Source organism: Medicago truncatula, chromosome 8, assembly GCF_003473485.1.
Source record: "Medicago truncatula cultivar Jemalong A17 chromosome 8, MtrunA17r5.0-ANR, whole genome shotgun sequence".
NCBI classification, from domain to species: domain Eukaryota; kingdom Viridiplantae; phylum Streptophyta; class Magnoliopsida; order Fabales; family Fabaceae; genus Medicago; species Medicago truncatula.
This window is the reverse complement of record NC_053049.1, coordinates 3,178,580-3,196,719: the sequence shown is the minus strand read 5'-3', so window position 1 is coordinate 3,196,719 and position 18,140 is coordinate 3,178,580. Positions and strand designations below refer to the sequence as shown.

Here is an 18,140-nt window from a genome sequence, read left to right as displayed (position 1 = left end):
TACAATAATTATACAACTCATCTACCTTCTTTATTTATTCATCCCTCAACTATTTTAAAATACACAGACAAAATAGGACGCGTTTGCTTCAATTCTTTCTCTTTCAATACCCGCTTCGTTCTTAGACTTCTTTTTCTATAAAAAAAAAAACTGTGTTTAACTTTTCTACAAGATTCTTTTTAAGTTGTGTATTATTATATTATTACATTATTAAATTAAATCAACGATTGTTATGCTGTCCACGTTAGTTGTGTATTATTATATTAATACATTATTAAATTAAATCAACTATTGTTATGCTGTCCAAGCAAAAATAAATACGTTCTGTCACTCTCAATATAGCTGTACTAGGATTGTTCCTTTAGCACAGGACCCCCAACATGAGTAGCTTCTGCTTGGTTTGCATTACTGTCTCATTACTAGTGTGTCCGAGTTGCATCTTTGCAACTTGTTTTACTTTTCTCTAGCAAGGAAGTGGAAATGGGTTCACCTTACTTTTCTTTGTTTTTATAGGGAAACAGAAACTGTAGATGACTTGGTTTTGAAGTTGCAGAGAAGTAAACTTTTTTTCGTTACCGATTCTTTAAAGAGGATGAAGAAAATGAGACTTTTACAACTTGATCATGTGGACCTCACTAGAGATTATAAGTGTCTTTCTAATGACCTGAGACGAGCCCATTGGAAAGGATTTACCTTCAACAATATATCTGATGACTTTTAACAGGGAAGTTGTTATTGACGTAAAACATAGTAGTATTAAACAAGTTTGGAAGAAAACCAAGATATAACAAAGCACCGGCGATTCATACCATTCAAAATCATTTCAAACAGAAGTGTCTCACTCAAAGTTTTGTTTTCCTTTCCTTCAATAATTTTAGTTTATATACATCACTGAAAAAACACTGCCTTTTAAGTGCGTTTTATTTGGATTTTAGTGCAATGTTACTATTTTTGTATTCTCTAGTATATTTCATTTTTTTAATCGCCCTAGTTTACTTCATTGATTATGATACTGGCTTGTTTCTTCTCGAGGCTTTACTATAAGCTCAATATTGGAGTCTCAGTTTAGGACTAAGCATTATTGATAATGTCACTAGGATCTTCAAAGAAATCGGTACCTAACAGTGAAAACTGAAAATTAGTCTCCATTGAAATTTTAACTAGACTGAGAATCTAAATTTGATCCAACACACGCCACCAAGAGTAAAAGAAATGAAAAATAAGAACCAATAGAAAGAAGGAAACACAACAAATGAATGTGTTCATGGAATTCTGGAATGGAATTTCTAATATGCTAATGCAGAGTGTAAAGGACTTAGTAGTAACTTCCCATTCTAATCAAACGACACTTTAATGACTACACTAACATTTGTGACCCTAAAACGTATGACGACGTTCCCTAAAAAAAAGATATGTTGTTGCTTCCGAATCAGAAAATTTTGTAACATAATCTGCACTATCCAGAATTGTGTCACATTGTAATGTTATGACCAATGACAACTCTGTCAACATCTTTTGAGACATCGTTTAGACTGCCCTTAAAGATTTATTTTCCTCATATGCGCAAATTCTCCATAATACAACAGTTTCATCCCGAAATTGAGGTAACAAAACAACAAGACGTAAAATTATTAAAATTATAAGACACAACATATTTAAAACATTTAAAGTATACTCGGTTTACAACATATTGTTCCCAAAAACTTTGGTAGATATGATAACATGCTCCAAAATGAGCTAATCCATGACATGGGATTCATTTTGGATGACACCCAAGACCATGGGAGAGAAGAAAATCAGGATCCTACAATCAATCACATTAATTCCCAAGCATTGTCAATCCTCCCTCCCTGAAAATTATTACTAAACACAGAAGGGAATTTCATGTTATGACAACAGGCATGTTCAAACAAAAATTGCTGAGATCTCAATTTTGGTTCAAGCATAAACATTTTCCCACTCTCTTTGCCAGTCTTGTAAAGATTTTTCTACTTGTCTTCGGTAATGGTTCATTTTTGACAACAAGTCGTTCATTATTGATAACAAGTGATGGCTCCATTTTCACATTAGGTGATAATTGTACTTCCTCTTCAGCTGATGGCTCCGTTTTCAAATTCAGTGATGGTTGTATTTCCACTTCAGCTGATGTCTCGGTTTTTACATTGGGTGATGGTTGGAATTCCACTTCATGTAATGGCTCCATTTTTGCGTCAGTAGATGGGTCAACTTCCATAGTATTTGATGACTCAATTTCCATAGCATTTGACTGATCATATATTAGATAGACATTCGTCTCCTTAACAGTCCATCCATGTCCAATAACTACAAAAATCTCCAAATTGTCACCAACTCCTAATTTTGATACGACGCCTTGCCAATCTTCATCATTAAATGACATTACTGTGTGTCTCTTGTAAATCTGGATAGTGAATTTTGTGTAATTAATAATCAAGACACCAGTCAGGCATTCAGTAGCTACGTTTTTAGATGTTGATGAATAAAGAACACATAAAGTCATTCCCTTCATGCGGCAATCAGTATCCTCAGGAACTTTAAATATTGCAGAAGGTCCTTCACCTCTATAGGCTAACCAAGAAGGATAGTTGTCACCCGGAAGGAAAGAACCACTAGAATTGGCTGCCAATCCCTGTATCATGAACATATGCTTAGTTATTTATGTTATTCCAATTATGCTAAATGGACATTTTCTGCCATTTGTGTCAAAATAGTGTACTGCACAAAAAAATATATACAAGGAAACTGGTCGAATGAAAGCAGACAATATAGTTCCTTTCCACTTTCCTACAACTCATTTTTCACAGTAACAATTCTCGTTGAATTGACTCAAAATTGAGTAATTCTGGAAGATGGATATCGTGGCACAATCTTAGAAATCATGGCACAATTTTTGAGACAGAATGTGAGGAAGCTACCGGAAGAAAAATTGTGGCGCGATGGAGAAAATCGTGGCACGATTTTGGGATAAGGATGTAGTACTGTGCTGTGTACTAGCTTTGTAATGAAACAATTTAGGCAAACCGTGACACGATTTTGCACTAGTCCGAGTACTATTTAAGGCTTCATTGTTCATTTTTGAGGCAGAGCTTCAAAAGAGAGAAAGTTGAGAATTCAAATGAGGTAACTTTAGGGTTGAGGGTCTTTGGTGGGAGGTTCTCTTGGGTTAGGAAACATTTGAAAACACCTTGGGTGAGTATCTGAGTATCAAAGTGTAAACACATTCAAACTTTATTTGTAAACTCTTGTTGTAGAAGTCCTCAAATGTGAGGCAAGTAAATCTTAGAGTTGTGCGTCTAAGTAATTGTAATCTTGTGTGATTATTGTGGAAAATCCCTTGGAAGTGCAAAGAGACTGGACTAATCTCAGATTGTGGGATGAACCAGCATAATTGTTTGTGTTGTCTCTCTTCCCCATACCCTAACTATATTTTATTTATCTATTTTGTTTAACAACTTAGAAAAAGATTTCATAACACAATTCAACATCCCTTCTTGTGTTTTTATCACCTTCATACTCTGGTCTGAAAGGAGAGTGCTTCTCTGGAGTAGCCTTGTGTGCAAGGTTAACATATTCATTATATACCTTTTGTATCTTCTCTTTCAACCTCACTATATCAATAAAAAAAAAAACTTCATTGATTTGCAATCTTTATTATGGTTAGATTTATTTCTCAATTGATTCAAATCTGCCCAGTTTTGGGAAGTCTTTCTTGTGCCAAGAGAAAGGTTCCTAACAATAAATTACTTTTTTTGTGAATACAAAGGGCTTGTGAGTCAACGTATGAAACATCTAGAATCTTATCTTTTTTGATAATAAAACATCTAGAATCTTTGTTACTAGGCTTAATTACTCTTTTGGTCCCTTAATTTATTTTTTGGTTTCGTTTTGGTCCCTTAACTATTAAAAGTTTCGTTTTGGTCCCTTAACTTACTTTTTGATTTCGTTTTGGTCCCTTAACTATTAAAAGTTTCGTTTTTGTCCTTTAACTTATTTTTTTGTTTCGTTTTGGTCCTTTAACTCTTCCTCCGCAACCACTTTGGTCCTTTACGTTAGGATGAATGTATTAGAGTTAAGGACCAAAACGAAATCAAAAAATAAGTTAATGAACCAAAACGAAACCAAAAAATAAGTTAAGGGACCAAAACGAAACTTTTAATAGTTAAGGGACCAAAAGAAAACCCAAAAATAAGTTAAGGGACCGAAACAAAACTTTGAATAGTTAAGAGACCAAAACGAAACCAAAAAATAAATTAAGGGACCAAAAGAGTAATTAAACCTTGTTACTAATAAAGGGTATCACTGTCATAAAAAAAAAAAACCAAGCATTGCTCATCCTACCCATTAACTAATTTTGTTTAATTGTTTCAGCTTAAACTAAAATATAGGCTTGTATAGTTAGTCAAATCAGTTTCTATGGTTTAACTTTAGTTTGTTACTATATCTTAGCTAAAGTCATGTTTATATATGTAACAACTTCTGCCTATGGTATCACAAGCCTACTGTGCATAACAGTATTGCTCTACATCGTGGTGTGGCTGGTCTCTCTCCCACATGGATGTCAACGATGCTTTCTTAAATGGAATAATTTCTGAAACTATCTTCATGTCGCAGCCATATGGCATTTTTCGGAAACTATCTACATGTCGCAGCCATATGGCTTTGTTCATCCCCAACACCCCAATCAAGTTTGCAAATTACGTAAGTCCCTGTATGGGCTCAAACAAGCACCTCAAGCATGGTTTCAGGCACTCCAAAAATTTCTCCTTGGTTACAACTTTCAAAATGCTAAATCTGATACATCATTGTTTATTTATGTTAAAGCTAACACTTTTGCTTATTTTTTGGTGTACGTCGATGATATTCCTCTCACATGAAATGATCATATTTTTCTTAGTCTATTTCAACATTCCCTATTCAACAAGTTCTCATTGAAAAGTCTTGGCACTCCAAGTCTTTTTTTTTGGGTGTAGAATTCGTGCCAACAAACAATGATATGTTTCTATCCCAGCATGCCCTACATTTGAGACCTGCTTGAATCAACAACCATGGACGAATCAAAGCCCGTGTCCACACTGATATCCATTTTGTGCTCTCTCATCACACCGACAGATACACCCGTATGTGATGTCACTTCCTATCGGAAAATAATTGGATCACTTAAATATTTTTCTCTAACCAGACCTGATAGATCCTTCTGTCAATCGATTATCTCAATACCAAACGTCACTCCACTTACAAGTAGCAAAAGTAGCAAAACATGTTTTGCTATACCTAAAGGGAACAATCACCAAGGTCTTCACCTCACTCATGAAAACTTTGTTGGCCTTCTGTGATGCCAATTAGGCTAGCGATCGGATTGACTACAAATCTATACAGCTGCCTGCATATTCTATTTTGGCTCCAACCCAATTTCATGATATTCCAAAAAACAAAGAACTGCTGCTAAATCTTCAACAGAAGCTGAATATAGAACCATTGCATCAACTACTCATGAAATTATTTGGTTACAAAAGCTACTCGCAGAACTTCATTGCCGGCTAACAAAAAAGCCAACCATACACTCGGATAATCTTGGAGCCACTTATCTTTGTGCCAATCCAGTTTTTCATTCAAGAATGAAGGCATCTTTCCATTGATTATCACTTTGTCCGTGATCTTGTCCATGCCAACCAATTACAGGTTCTTCACATTCCAACTTGCCAACTAGCAGACCTTCTGACATGGCCATTGTCAAGCTCACAACACTCATTCTTGACGTTCAAGAATGGTATCGTTGAACCTTCCACCATCTTGTGCGGGCCTTTAGAAGATAGCAGTATCTAGAAGCCAAGCAATTCTCGTGCTTATCCATTAATCTAAGTTTGTTTCTGCTTAAACTAAAATATAGGCTTATATATAGTTAGTCAAATCAGTTCCTATGTTTAACTAATATCATGTGTATATATGCAAGAACTTGTATATCGATACAGTAAGGAAAAACAATTCAAATCCAACTTTCTTTACTAAGAAGATCCAATATATCATTCACATCAACAAAAATATAATTTCATTATTTTGTTCCTCTTTCTCCTTCTATATCTAAAGGACTAAACATGTGTATAACTTCAATAGTTATTCAACTATCCTTTTAAAGTTACACACTTGTTATAGGTATGAATAAGCTAAAAAAAAGTGTAACAAATATAGACATCGGTAAGTAAATGTAATGATGATAAAGATAAAGAAAAATGATATGTAGAAAAAGGAAATAATAATTATCTAAATAAACGTCTGAACTTGGCATATATATCAGTTTCTGATAAATACTTCAATAAATATGTATATTTATGAATCTTTAACCATTTAATGAAGAACATGCAAATGGAAAATAATTTCAATGTTCGCTTATGTAAGGTTAATATATTAGGTGAGAGGATATAGAAGGAACCTCTGATAAGCTCTTCCGAAGAGTATTGATGACTATGTGGCAACTTCCGATTCCAAACAAAAGAGATCTCAAGGAAAGATCCAAAATTTGTGATCCATGTGATGTTCCAAATTCAGTAAGACCTGCATCATATATATCATCAAGAAATCTTCTGAATTCTTGTTTCAGTTGAATCTCTGAGTCACATTGTACTGAAACACTTCTAAGTTTTGAATAGCTGCTAAGTATTGGTGATTGATGGACCAAACCCAAATTTCTACTATCTACATCCAAGCAAACAAGAGACATTGACATGCCACCAACGGGGGGAATATGTGCTAAGGAATTCATGTTTGGTGACATCCAAGACCAAATGATAGAAGGAAAAACATCACGTGATAAACCTTCATATTCACATAGGGATATATATCCAATGTTTTTTGATTTAACAATCGAAAAAGGAACTTGTTTGACACCAGTTTTTGCTGCAATTAGGGTTGTCAATGATTTCATTTGCACTATATCTTCTTCCAATTTTTCAATCTTTGAACAACCAGAAAGAATGAAAGTTTTCACCGATGTCAATTGATAGATCTCTCTTGGGAGATTTCTAAGACTTGTACAGTCCTTGAAATTTATCAGGAGAAGCTTCTTGAGATCTCCAATGGACGAGTGTACTTCAAACAAACTTTGACAATCTTTCATAATGAGATTTTCTAGGTTCGGTAATTTTGAAAAGTCAGGGGTGCTTGTCAAGTACATTGAATGACTGAGATTTAGGATCTTCAGTCCCTCTAGCATCTACAAGAAAATTAATATTTTAAATTAAAATTAGAGATAAAGATGCAAAATGAAAACGTGGCAAAATAACTATTCCTGTTTACATTGATTTTAAAAGGAAAATCTCTTGTCATTATGTACCTGAGGCCTTTTCCAAACTTGTGTAAGATTACTGTGTTTTAAGTCCATAGCAACTAGATTTTTCTGATAAAAGTTTTCTGGCATGTATTTTAAAGGAAATCCTTGCCAAGAAAGCCAACTCAGGTGTTTTGAAAAACACTCATAGTCTCCAATGACTTGTACATGATCAAGTTGCAACAATCTCAATCTCTTCATTTTCTCAAAACCGATTGCATCGAAACCAACTCTACTGGACCTTTGCAACTTCATAACCAATCCCTCGATGGCTTTTGTTCCCTGTGACACAGAAAGACCATATAAAAATAAAATAAAAAGGAAAACTTAATTTATATTTATTTTGTGGAAGAAAGGAAACCTACATTATTGTATGGTAATAAAAAAGCAACACAAAACTGCAGCCTAAGCCTAAACATATGTAAAATGACAAGATTCTCATGACTAACTTCTCCAAAAATTGAGTTGTTACATGAAGACCCATGTATGAAACTTTATATTATATTTTTAACATGGACATGCACTTGTGTGATCATGTGAATCCCACTATTTTTAGCCAATATATCTGAAAAACAACAAACATTTCAGAAAGAAAGATTTTTTTTCTTTTAATATTGAGCAAGATGACAAAATAAATTCAAAATGCAATGTAGATAAATTCTTACAGTATGGTCGGTCAGTACATCAACTACATCCTCATGATACCACAATCGACTACGCTTTTCAGGCTCCTCAGGTGAACTTTCACGGACAATTTCTCGTCCCATGTCTCGCAGTAAATCATGCATTCCAAGCTTGTTATACTTTTCAATTTTTATTAGGCTTCGCTCAATCAGCACTGTTATTCCAATATCAGCATGAAGTCCACAACCATTTAGTATATTTGTGACATATGCTCTATCCTTACCGATAAAGAAACAACACACATCAAGAAATATATCCTTTTCCATATGATCCCTTAAACCGTCAAAGCTTATTTTTAGTTTCTCATGTATTTGATCATTAGGTATCTTTTCTAGCTTTGATAATACACTCTGCCACTCTTGTTTTCTCCTCTTGAACAAGTAAGATCCAAGGACTTCAAGAGCTAGTGGCAGTCCACCACAATAGGCAACTACATATCTTGAAAGAATAAGGAAACCTTCTATTGGACTTGTCTCCCTAAACGCATGCTGACTGAAAAGCTCAAGGGACTCAACCGAATTCAATCCCTCCGCTTCATATATAAAGTCAACTCCAAGGATATCAAGTAGACGTACATCTCTTGTTGTGATGATTATTATACTTCCTGGACCAATCCCATTTCGATTTCCGCATAATGAATTGAATTGATCAAACTCACTCACATCATCAAGTACAACAAGTGCCCGTTTTGTGACAAGTCGTTCCTTAATCATAGCTTTTCCAAACTCAACACTATGCACCTTTATCTTCCTTGTTTTGAGGATATCTGAAAGAAGTTGTTCTTGTAAATCGATTCTACCCCTATCTTTCTCCCAAACTTCTCTAATATTAGCAAGGAAGCTTTGATCTTCAAATTCATAACAAAGATTATTGTAGATGACTTTGGCAATGGTGCTTTTGCCAATCCCTCCCATTCCCCAAATCCCTACTAAACAAACTCCATCTGAATTATGTCTTAAATACCGAATAGATTGTTCCGCACGGGATTCTAGTCCAACTGGAAAATCCGGGAGAGGTAAGTATTTTTTGTCTAGTTTTGTCAAAACTTGGCTAACAATTTGCTTCACAGTATTGCTTTCATTACTGCAACAATAAATATTGCAAAAAACAAAAATGGTCATAAAAATGAATAGAAGCGTAAAACATAAATTTGACTCAATTTCCAATCAAGTGAACTCAACACCCTTAACCAAGTTCAAATACTATACACTTAGACAATGGTATAAACTCCCTTGTACTTTACTAAATCTTATAGTGGCACAACAACAGCAACAAAATCATAAATTGCAAGGTACATTTAACCAGGGAAAGTTATCAATTTTCCCACCATGGGCAAGTTAACATTTTACGTACGATATTAGTCATTTGATCATAAACGGTGGCATTTAGCATGGGAAAGTGTAAAACCTTCAACCATGGACTAGTTGATCTTAGCCATTTGATCAAATGTAAATCACAGTCTTATCATGCACTCAACACTGGATTTTTTTCACACTATCTTGCCTAATTATTCTCTCTCCTCTATGTCTCTCATACCCTGGCTTGTGAAAATTTTCTATTGTTCACAAGATTACCGCATACAACAACCATAAAAAAGAAAAACATAAATAGCTTTTTGAAATGATGATTGTGTTTACTGGTATTAAAATCCAACAATGGAACTGAACCTTTTGCTTTTTCTGCATCTCCCTGGAAATCCTTTTGTAGTTGTAGAGAAATCGAATAAAACTGGAATGATTGTGTTTATTGTTTTACTTTAATTATTGCATAAAGATAATATTTTTACTTTGTTTTGTTTTTAATTTAATAAGTTGAGTCCTGGGTTTTGAATGTTGATTTCATGGTTGAGAGGTTTCCACCAAGCAAGTTTTTCTTTGATTTCATGGGTTGCTTGAAGCGGGTTTTTCTGGGTTGTTTTCATGGTTGAGAGGTTGAAGATAAAGTGAAAAAAAAAAAAAAAAAATCGAATGTAGATAAACTATGAAAAGACTAATGTTTTACGGGTTCCATAGAAGAAAAGTTTTAAAAAAAATCTTTTAGAATCAGAAATGTTAACAACACACGTTTTAATCATCTTTATTCTCTTTGATCGGTTAAAAATCACATCACTTTAGAATGAGAAATGTTAACAACACACATTTTAACTCTCTTTTCAACGCACTCTCTTTGATCGGTTAAAAATCACATCACTTTAGAATGAGAAATGTTAACAACACACGTTTTAACCCTCTTTTCAACGCACTCTCTTTGATCGGTTAAAAATCACATCAGTTCCACTAAATTGATATGGGTTCCACATAATTTAGTGGGACTCGCATGAGTTTTTTTTTTTATCAAGTAGCATACTGGCTAGAAAAATTCATCTTTAAGATGAATAAGTGGGGTGTCCGGGGTTCGAACCCTGATCCCTGCATAAATTGTACATTATCCCTTGCCAAATGAGTTAAGCTCATGGGACGGACTCGCATGAGTTTTAACCAATCAAATAAAGAGTATGTGTTGCTAGCATTTCATTTAGGCATAAAGGCACTCTCTCGTATTTAGCTTCTTTTAAAAAAAATAAAAAATTGACTTGGTCAAACGTGTCATGCACATGTGTTTTTTTGGAATAAAAAAAGTCAGATAATACAAGTGAAATTAAACAAATAAATCATAAAGGAAAAGAAAGAAGGAATGACACGTGAATTAAAAGCCAAAAATCCTCATCTTATTTTAGAAAGAAGAAAGCAAAACAACCAGAGACGGATGCATGTTGTCCCATATGTGGGCTTGTGCACACAAAATTTTTAGAATTTTTTTTAGTAGTACTTCCTCCGTATCAAATTGTATGACGTTTTGGGTATTTCACACATATTAAAAAATGTAATTAATATTGTGTAGAAAAGAGATATTATGAGTTGTTTTACAAAATTGTCCCTAAAAAATAATATGGGAAAGATAAATGAAAGAATTAAAAGAAGAGAGACTAATAAATAACTAAGGTTATAATAGAAAAAGTAACATTAATATTGCATTGGTAATGTAAAATGACATATAATTTTTTTTCCTAAAGCGACATACAATTTTGGACGGAAGGAGTATAATGTGTATATAATTGACATTTTGACTACATAATTCCCACTTATCCGAAATTATTTCTCTTTTGGCTCACGTTTATCATCATATATCTCAAATTTTTTTCTTCATAGTATGAATATTATCAAGAATCGGATGAGAATTCGAATGAGAGATGTCCGGTTAAATGTTTGTTTAATTATTTGTATAGTGAAATATATTTTTAATGATATTGAAAATGATAAGATAACCAAAGTTTCCATAATATGAAAAATAGTAGAGGACAATTATTAATGCTACAAATTTTCATATATAGTGCCCCCACCATTCAAAAATTCTGGATCAGTCACTATCTTCAACCTCTTTTTCTTCATAAAATCATTAAATTAAAATTAAAAATATTGAATTAAAATTTTCTTCATAAAATCATTAAATTAAAAAGTCAAAAATAAGAACTAATCTCCATCTTCAACATTTTCCCTTTTTCTTTACTCTATCTCTCAAACAACAACAACCCTTTTGCTTGTACGCCATACTTTGTTTAATATTTTGTGAAATATGAAATTGAAACAAGGAAAAGAGAATTAAGAGGTAATTGGGTTGATGAATTGTATAAAAATGAAGTTTAGAAAAAATATGAAGAGGTTTTTAGATTATTGATGTAGCCAAGCACATAATTTTGTGAAGATCTTGGTGAAATGAGAAGATGAAACCATGCTCACGTACGTCTCTCTGGGTTTCTTTCCTTTTTAATTTAACAATTATACGCATGGCAAATTGATTTTAGTAGAAAACCAAAATCATTATAGACATATTTACCTGTAATTACTCATATCCCAACCAGCCAAATACGAAGCATCGCTGAGTGCCATATAAATAAGCTGATCCAACTCATCTGTGTTGTTATTGAAAGCTTCTCCAAAACGTCGCAAAGCAAGTTGACGTATATCGGAAGGGGAAATACCGTAAAACACGGGCATAACAACCTGACCCTTATTTGCCCGGCATTCCATGATTTGTAACAGTTCATCAAGACACCAACTAGAACGAGCGTAGTTTTCTGAGAAAACAACGATGAACATCTGTGAACCTTGTATTGCTTGCAATAATTCTGGTCCAAGCTCGTTTCCCTTTCCAAGCTCCTCATCGTCAAGAAAAGTGTTAATTCGAACATTTGTGAGTGCGGCATAGAGATGAGAAACAAAATTGTTGCGAGTGTCTTTTCCCCTGAAATTGATGAACACGTCGTATAACCATTCGTTTCTGGGTATTGAAGAAGACGAATGAAGAGGAGGAGAAGGAGTAGAAGGAGGAGAAGGAATAGGACGGCGAGGACGATATCGTCGTCTATCCATTGCTAAGAAAATGGGTGATCACAGACAGGGGACTGACTCGCTGACTCTATAGACATGAATCATTGAATCAAGCATTTATACTCAAAACTGGGTCGCGCGGTTTGGAATAAATGTTAACTTTCTCAGCTTGCATTCTTAGCCAACATGGCTTATAATTATATGGCAATCCAAAAGTGATCCTCACATTTTCCGAGTAAAATACTCTCTCCCGTCTTTATTACAAGAGACAGTATTTTTTAGATCATTGAAATATTTTTTTTATGATGAATTAGTATTTACTTATTTTCAATACTATAGTGAAGCTTCAATTTAGTCAATGAAAAAATTTGCTATATCCAATTTAATCTTAGAGAAAAATTAAAGCAACTTTTAGCCTTGAAAAAATTAAACCAACAAGAGTTAGACCATGTCCTAATAAAATTGGAGGTTCAGCTCTTCTAGTAAAGATAGATCCCTAATAAAAAATGCAATTTTTTTAAAACAGCAAATAAAACACTATTATGTTTTTTTATTTTATTTTTTGAGAAAATAACTATAATGTTTGTTAGCTTTGCTATTTTATACGATAAATATTTGTCAAAAATTTCAAATGCTCTAAAAAAACAAGAAAATAAAAGTTATATTGTATTTTTATTTGTAAATATGTAGTCAAATAAGTTGAGAAATTGAATCTCAAATCCATAAAAATTAGGATTTATCATGCTGAAAAAAATATAAAATTAAAAAAAATCAACCTAAAATTTGAACCTAAGACATCAAGTATTCAACCACCGAGTTTTACTACTGGGCCATGCTTTCGGTATTTTAAATATTACAATTCTATTAACATATATTCATACTTACGGTATCTACTTACTATATTATAAAGACAAATCCCTATGATTTTACCATTTTGCGCCTATGATGGGCATTTTAATAATTTCTTATTGATGGGGTGTGGTTAGTGCCACCTCATCATTTTAGGGTGCATTTTTCATTTTGCCCCTCACCATTTTTTTAATTATTTTGTAATTTTTTATATTTTTAATAACTTTTATAATTTTTATATTTTTAATAACTTTTAACTATTTTCCAATTTTAATTTTTTAACAATTTATCAATTTTTCCCCCAAATTCAGTTGTTTTTATCGTTTGACCCGGCTTTTTTTCCAACTTCTCTACATTTTTAAGGAGAAGTTAGGTCAAACACACTATCAATTATTTTAATTTCAATATTGTTTAATCATCACAAACTAACAAATATTTTTATTCACACTGTCATTTAATGATATCAAATACTTTTATTTCCTTTCTTCAACCTCGCAAATATTTACACACACACATTAACGTTTAGAGTAATATTTTATGTTCGTCTGTCTGTGTTTTTGTTACGCTGATGCATATAATTTTTTTTAGTGTTGCTTGGTTGAGTGTAGGGCTGGCAATGAACCGAACCAACTCGACAATAGTTCGGAACTCGATTCGACAATTAACTCGTAGAACTTAGTTCATGAACCAAATGAGCCGAACTTGAGCAGAAAATTAAGTTCGTTAAATAAATGAGCCGAACTTGAGCTGTATATAGTTCGACTCGATTGGTTTATGAGCTGGAACGATAATATATATACATATTTATATTTATTTATTAGTTTAGTAAAACTTAATAAAGTGAAAACTTAAATATTAAAACACGAAATATCTAATTTATTACAACATTCAGTACTTGTTTTTTGAGAAAATATTACTAATTTAATTAACAATTAACAATAATTATAAGAAAAGAGAAAGAAGAAAAAAAAAAAAAAAAAAAAAGCTAATAATATACAAGTGCTGGCTTAGGCTTTAAAGTTTTAACCACACATTCTTCCAAAAAAAAAAAATAATAATTCACCACACATATGTACTAAAATTTATCACACATCGGCGAGTTCAATTACACCAGTGAGGAAGAGTTATTATAAAGAGAAGCGTGGGAAACACTACAAATTTTGCCAAAATCAATTTACACACGTGACAAACATTAAATGAAGACACATCATCACTAAAACACATAGGGGGCCTCCAAATCAGAAAGGGAGAAAAAGATGGGGTGCAAAATCGCTTGTTTAAAAATATGGGATGCAAAATCGCACAATTGACAAAAGATAGGGGTGAAAAATGCAATTAAGCCAAAAGCTAAATACAAAGACTTAATTTATTTAGTGTTGACTTAAGACTTTGGATTGAGGTCCTCTAAAGTTTGATTCTCTTCGATATCAACTTCAGGGAACTAGTTTAAATTCTTACAAAAAATAAAAACTTAATTTTTCATTTCCACCGGTGGTGGGTAAAATCTTCCTTAGTGATTGAGCCATGTTTCTTAGCTAGTGATTTATTTTGTTTCCTAGCTAGTTTTTCTAGGTGACCCCGGTCTGTTTTCAGCTTGTAAATACTTTTGAGTCTGAGCTTGTTGGGGACTTTCAAAATTCTTTACAAACTTAAATTTAAATTCAGATTATGGTTAAATAAGTTTATCTAACTACAAAATTATAAATTTTCATTGTTTGTACGCATAAACAAACTAACATGTTTGTGTCTCACTAAAAAAAACTTTAGCACACAGTTTTAGTCTTTGCTAAATTCAAAATTGTAAATACTTCATAGAAAGGGGTCCGAAAGTTTAGAGATTGAAGGCATATTTTTACAGCTTAGGACCTGAGAACAAGCATTGGATCTTAGATTCTTTAGTGCTCATGCAAAGTCAATATCATTATATTGTCCTACACTTGATGAATGACCAATATTTAAACCACCATTTACACCGACACAACACAACTAACATTAATTAATTCCAATAGTTTCCAACTAAATCATAATCATAATATCTTACAATTTACAATCATCCACAAATTAAAGTAAAAAAATTCAATTAGCTTTCATTATCCTAAAATTCAACTAGCTTTCATTATCCTTCTACAGATTTTTACGATTAGTATATATACTTTCAATAATTCGTACATCACATCATATCCACTAAGTATTTCCTTGGGTCTTGAATAAAATATCGTTAAAGGTCATGTCACTAATCTACACACACAAAAAAAAAGTCTAATTAGAAATTATTTTGTAAAATCTGGTTGATATCAACGTGATCCTCACTTGTGTTTCAACCAGCTATATTACTAGTGGGGTCTCCTTTTTGTCTCAAAAGTCTAAGTAGAAATTATTACTAATACATTTATTTAACTTTTGTTTTGTTGACTACATTTCTTTTGCTCTTTGTTTTTCCTATAAGGGTTTGTCTAACATGTGCAATATTGCACATGTTAAGGTAACTAAAAGTAGTAAGTTTTTATTGAAACCAACAATTATTTAACAAAAAGTTATATATTTGATACAAAATGTTCAAGTTTCAATGCAAAGTTACTATTTTAAATTTCTTAACATGTGCAAATTTGCACATGATAGAAAAACCCTTCCTATAATACTAACTTTTTATTCATTTCACCAATATCACAAGCTTCTCTACTTTTAGGCTTAAATATTGCACTCGTCCCTGCAAATATGGCCCGTTTAAGTTTTCTTCCTTGTAAAATAAAAATTTAGAAATCAGTCCCCGCAAAAAAATCTGTCTTTTAAAAATACCCCTGTGCCCATTTAAGTCATGACAAGTCACCAAAATGCCTACGTGGCGCACGCTGATTGAACCCATTTTGTAGTTTTTGGTCCCTGCAAAATATTTTGTATTTTAAAAAGGTCCCTACAAAATTTTTTGTTTTTGAAAATAGTCCCTGGAGGGACTATTTTCAAAAACAAAAAATTTTGCGGGGACTGATTTCTGAATTTTTATTTTACAAGGACCAAAACTTAAACGGACCATATTTGCAGGGACGAGTTCAATATTTAAGCCTTTTATTTTTATTTCTCACAATAAGAAATACGAAATAATCACAAAACATTCATATTTAATTCATGTTTTGTTAAAAAATTCTAATTTTTTTTTAACGAGATTCTTATAATATTATAAATTTTTCTGTAAAATTTTATTCAAAAATATGAATTCTACATATACGTTTACTTTAAAGAAGAGACCAAAAATGAAGATGAAAAACTTTTGGAAGACTGAAATTTGAAGAAATTTTTTAGAGGGAGTAAAGCAAAAAGTTGACATATTTATACGGATCAAAACATATTTAACCCAAAGTCAAAATGTGACAATTGAAAAGAAACGGAGGGGGTAGTATACAAAATTATTACATAAATAGTTAATTATATCTTAATTATCTAGTATTGGTTTGGGATCTGGGAGCGTGCTCCTCCTCAAGGTCTCAAATTCGATTATCTCTGGTGCCAATTTAGGTGGGCTAATTTATCTTCTGCAAAAAATAATTATATCTTAATTATCTTATAAATATTTCATTTAAATATTTAAAAATTATGTTATATTGGATATTTGTCCCTTTTTTAGATTTCAGTATATAATTATAGAAAAACTTACAAGATTACAAAAAGTTGAGACTAGAGGTTAGATGATCGATCATGTTATAAGTTTGAACCGCTCCATTTAAACAAAACACCAATTTTTAATTAATTAACAAATAATATAAGTGAGCATAAAAAGAATCCCAGGTTGGCAGTGGTGAGATTCTGACTAGGGCCAATGAACCTTGCATGGAGCATTATTATATAATCTTTACCAACTTTTGTTATTTAACTTGTGAGTAGGAAAAGGGGTTTCTAGTGGACTTCAGGTTTGGAAAGATGCATTTAATATATTACACTAATCTTTTTCTAAGGGGTTGTTAGGAAAAATCCAGTGTTTTGGGTTTAACAAAAGATATAGAGGTTGTGGTCTTAACCACTTTTATATTGAAGAGTGTATTTTAGATAGTAGATTAGTGTGTGATTTAATAATTTAGGTAGTGCCCTGCTTTATAATGTATTTTCAAAGATAATGAGTTTATAAAGAAGATAAAAAGAAAGTGTTAGTAAATTAGCAGAATTGAAAATGTTAATCTGACAGTTGTCTCCAAAAACTACAAAAGCCCAATCATACAACGACGTGTCTTGGGATTGATTCTTATAAAACACCTTGATTAAATTTAACTTTTTCTCTCACGTACTACCTCCGGTCCTATTTATAAGAGAAATTTAGGTCAACAAAAGTGAATGTATTTGGACTGAATTTTTAACTAGATACATCAACTTTTGTTGACCCAAAATTTTCTTATAAATAGGACCGGAGGGAGTAGTATATTTTTTCTTCCTTATAAAGCACTTTTTCTTCAGTATCATAGTGTATAACTACTACACTACCAAAATAATTGTATATAACTACTACCATACAAAATTGGTACGCAGTGAGCATCGTGTTTTCAGGAGGAAAATCGTGACACGATTTTGAGCAATCGTGATATGATTTTTGGCACGTTTTTTGGATAAGATTTGTGTACCTTGGGTCGTACACAATGAACCATGACACAACTTTGACAATCGTGACACGATTTTGACAGTATTAAGTCACTATTTAAGTGTTTCAATTCATTTTTTGAGGGGGAGGTTCAAGAGAGAAAAACTTGGGAAATCAAAGGAGGTAACTTTACGGTTGAGGGTCTTTGATTAGGGTTCTCTTGGGTTGGGAAACATTGTAAACACCTTGAGTGAGTGAAAATCATTGAGTATCTTGTTTATTGGTGAGATTGGGAAAATGGGTAGAAATTAAGTTTGTTCTTTGTGAGCTTGTTTAACCT

General features: G+C 32.5%; 1 protein-coding gene across 2 annotated transcripts; it reads right to left on the bottom strand.

Annotated features, from left to right (window-relative positions):
- Positions 1–1,259: 1,259 nt before the first annotated feature.
- On the bottom strand, positions 1,260–12,680 carry LOC11418893 (disease resistance protein RUN1). Of its 2 annotated transcripts, none has more exons than XM_003626844.4 (5): positions 11,897–12,658; positions 8,005–9,106; positions 7,346–7,621; positions 6,446–7,225; positions 1,260–2,647 (listed from the first exon to the last, which is right to left on the bottom strand). In XM_003626844.4, the coding sequence occupies exons 1-5, from the start codon at positions 12,430–12,432 to the stop codon at positions 1,928–1,930; spliced, it is 3,414 nt and encodes a 1,137-aa protein (XP_003626892.2). In that variant the 5' UTR covers positions 12,433–12,658; the 3' UTR covers positions 1,260–1,927. The 2 variants fall into 2 exon arrangements, with proteins under 2 accessions (XP_003626892.2, XP_024627643.1); XM_024771875.2 differs by lacking the exon at positions 1,260–2,647 and adding an exon at positions 4,226–5,894 and having other exon boundaries at positions 11,897–12,680.
- Positions 12,681–18,140: the final 5,460 nt, after the last annotated feature.

What these genes read in the sequence shown, in the direction of transcription:
- LOC11418893 (XM_003626844.4), bottom strand. Translation starts at nt 12,432, where the DNA reads ATGGATAGACGACGATATCGTCCTCGCCGTCCTATTCCTTCTCCTCCT. An exon ending in TGGGATATGAGTAATTACAG is followed by an intron (nt 9,107 to 11,896) that starts GTAAATATGTCT and finishes TTATTGTTGCAG; the next exon opens with TAATGAAAGCAATACTGTGA. An exon ending in AAGTTTGGAAAAGGCCTCAG is followed by an intron (nt 7,226 to 7,345) that starts GTACATAATGAC and finishes ATTTTCTTGTAG; the next exon opens with ATGCTAGAGGGACTGAAGAT.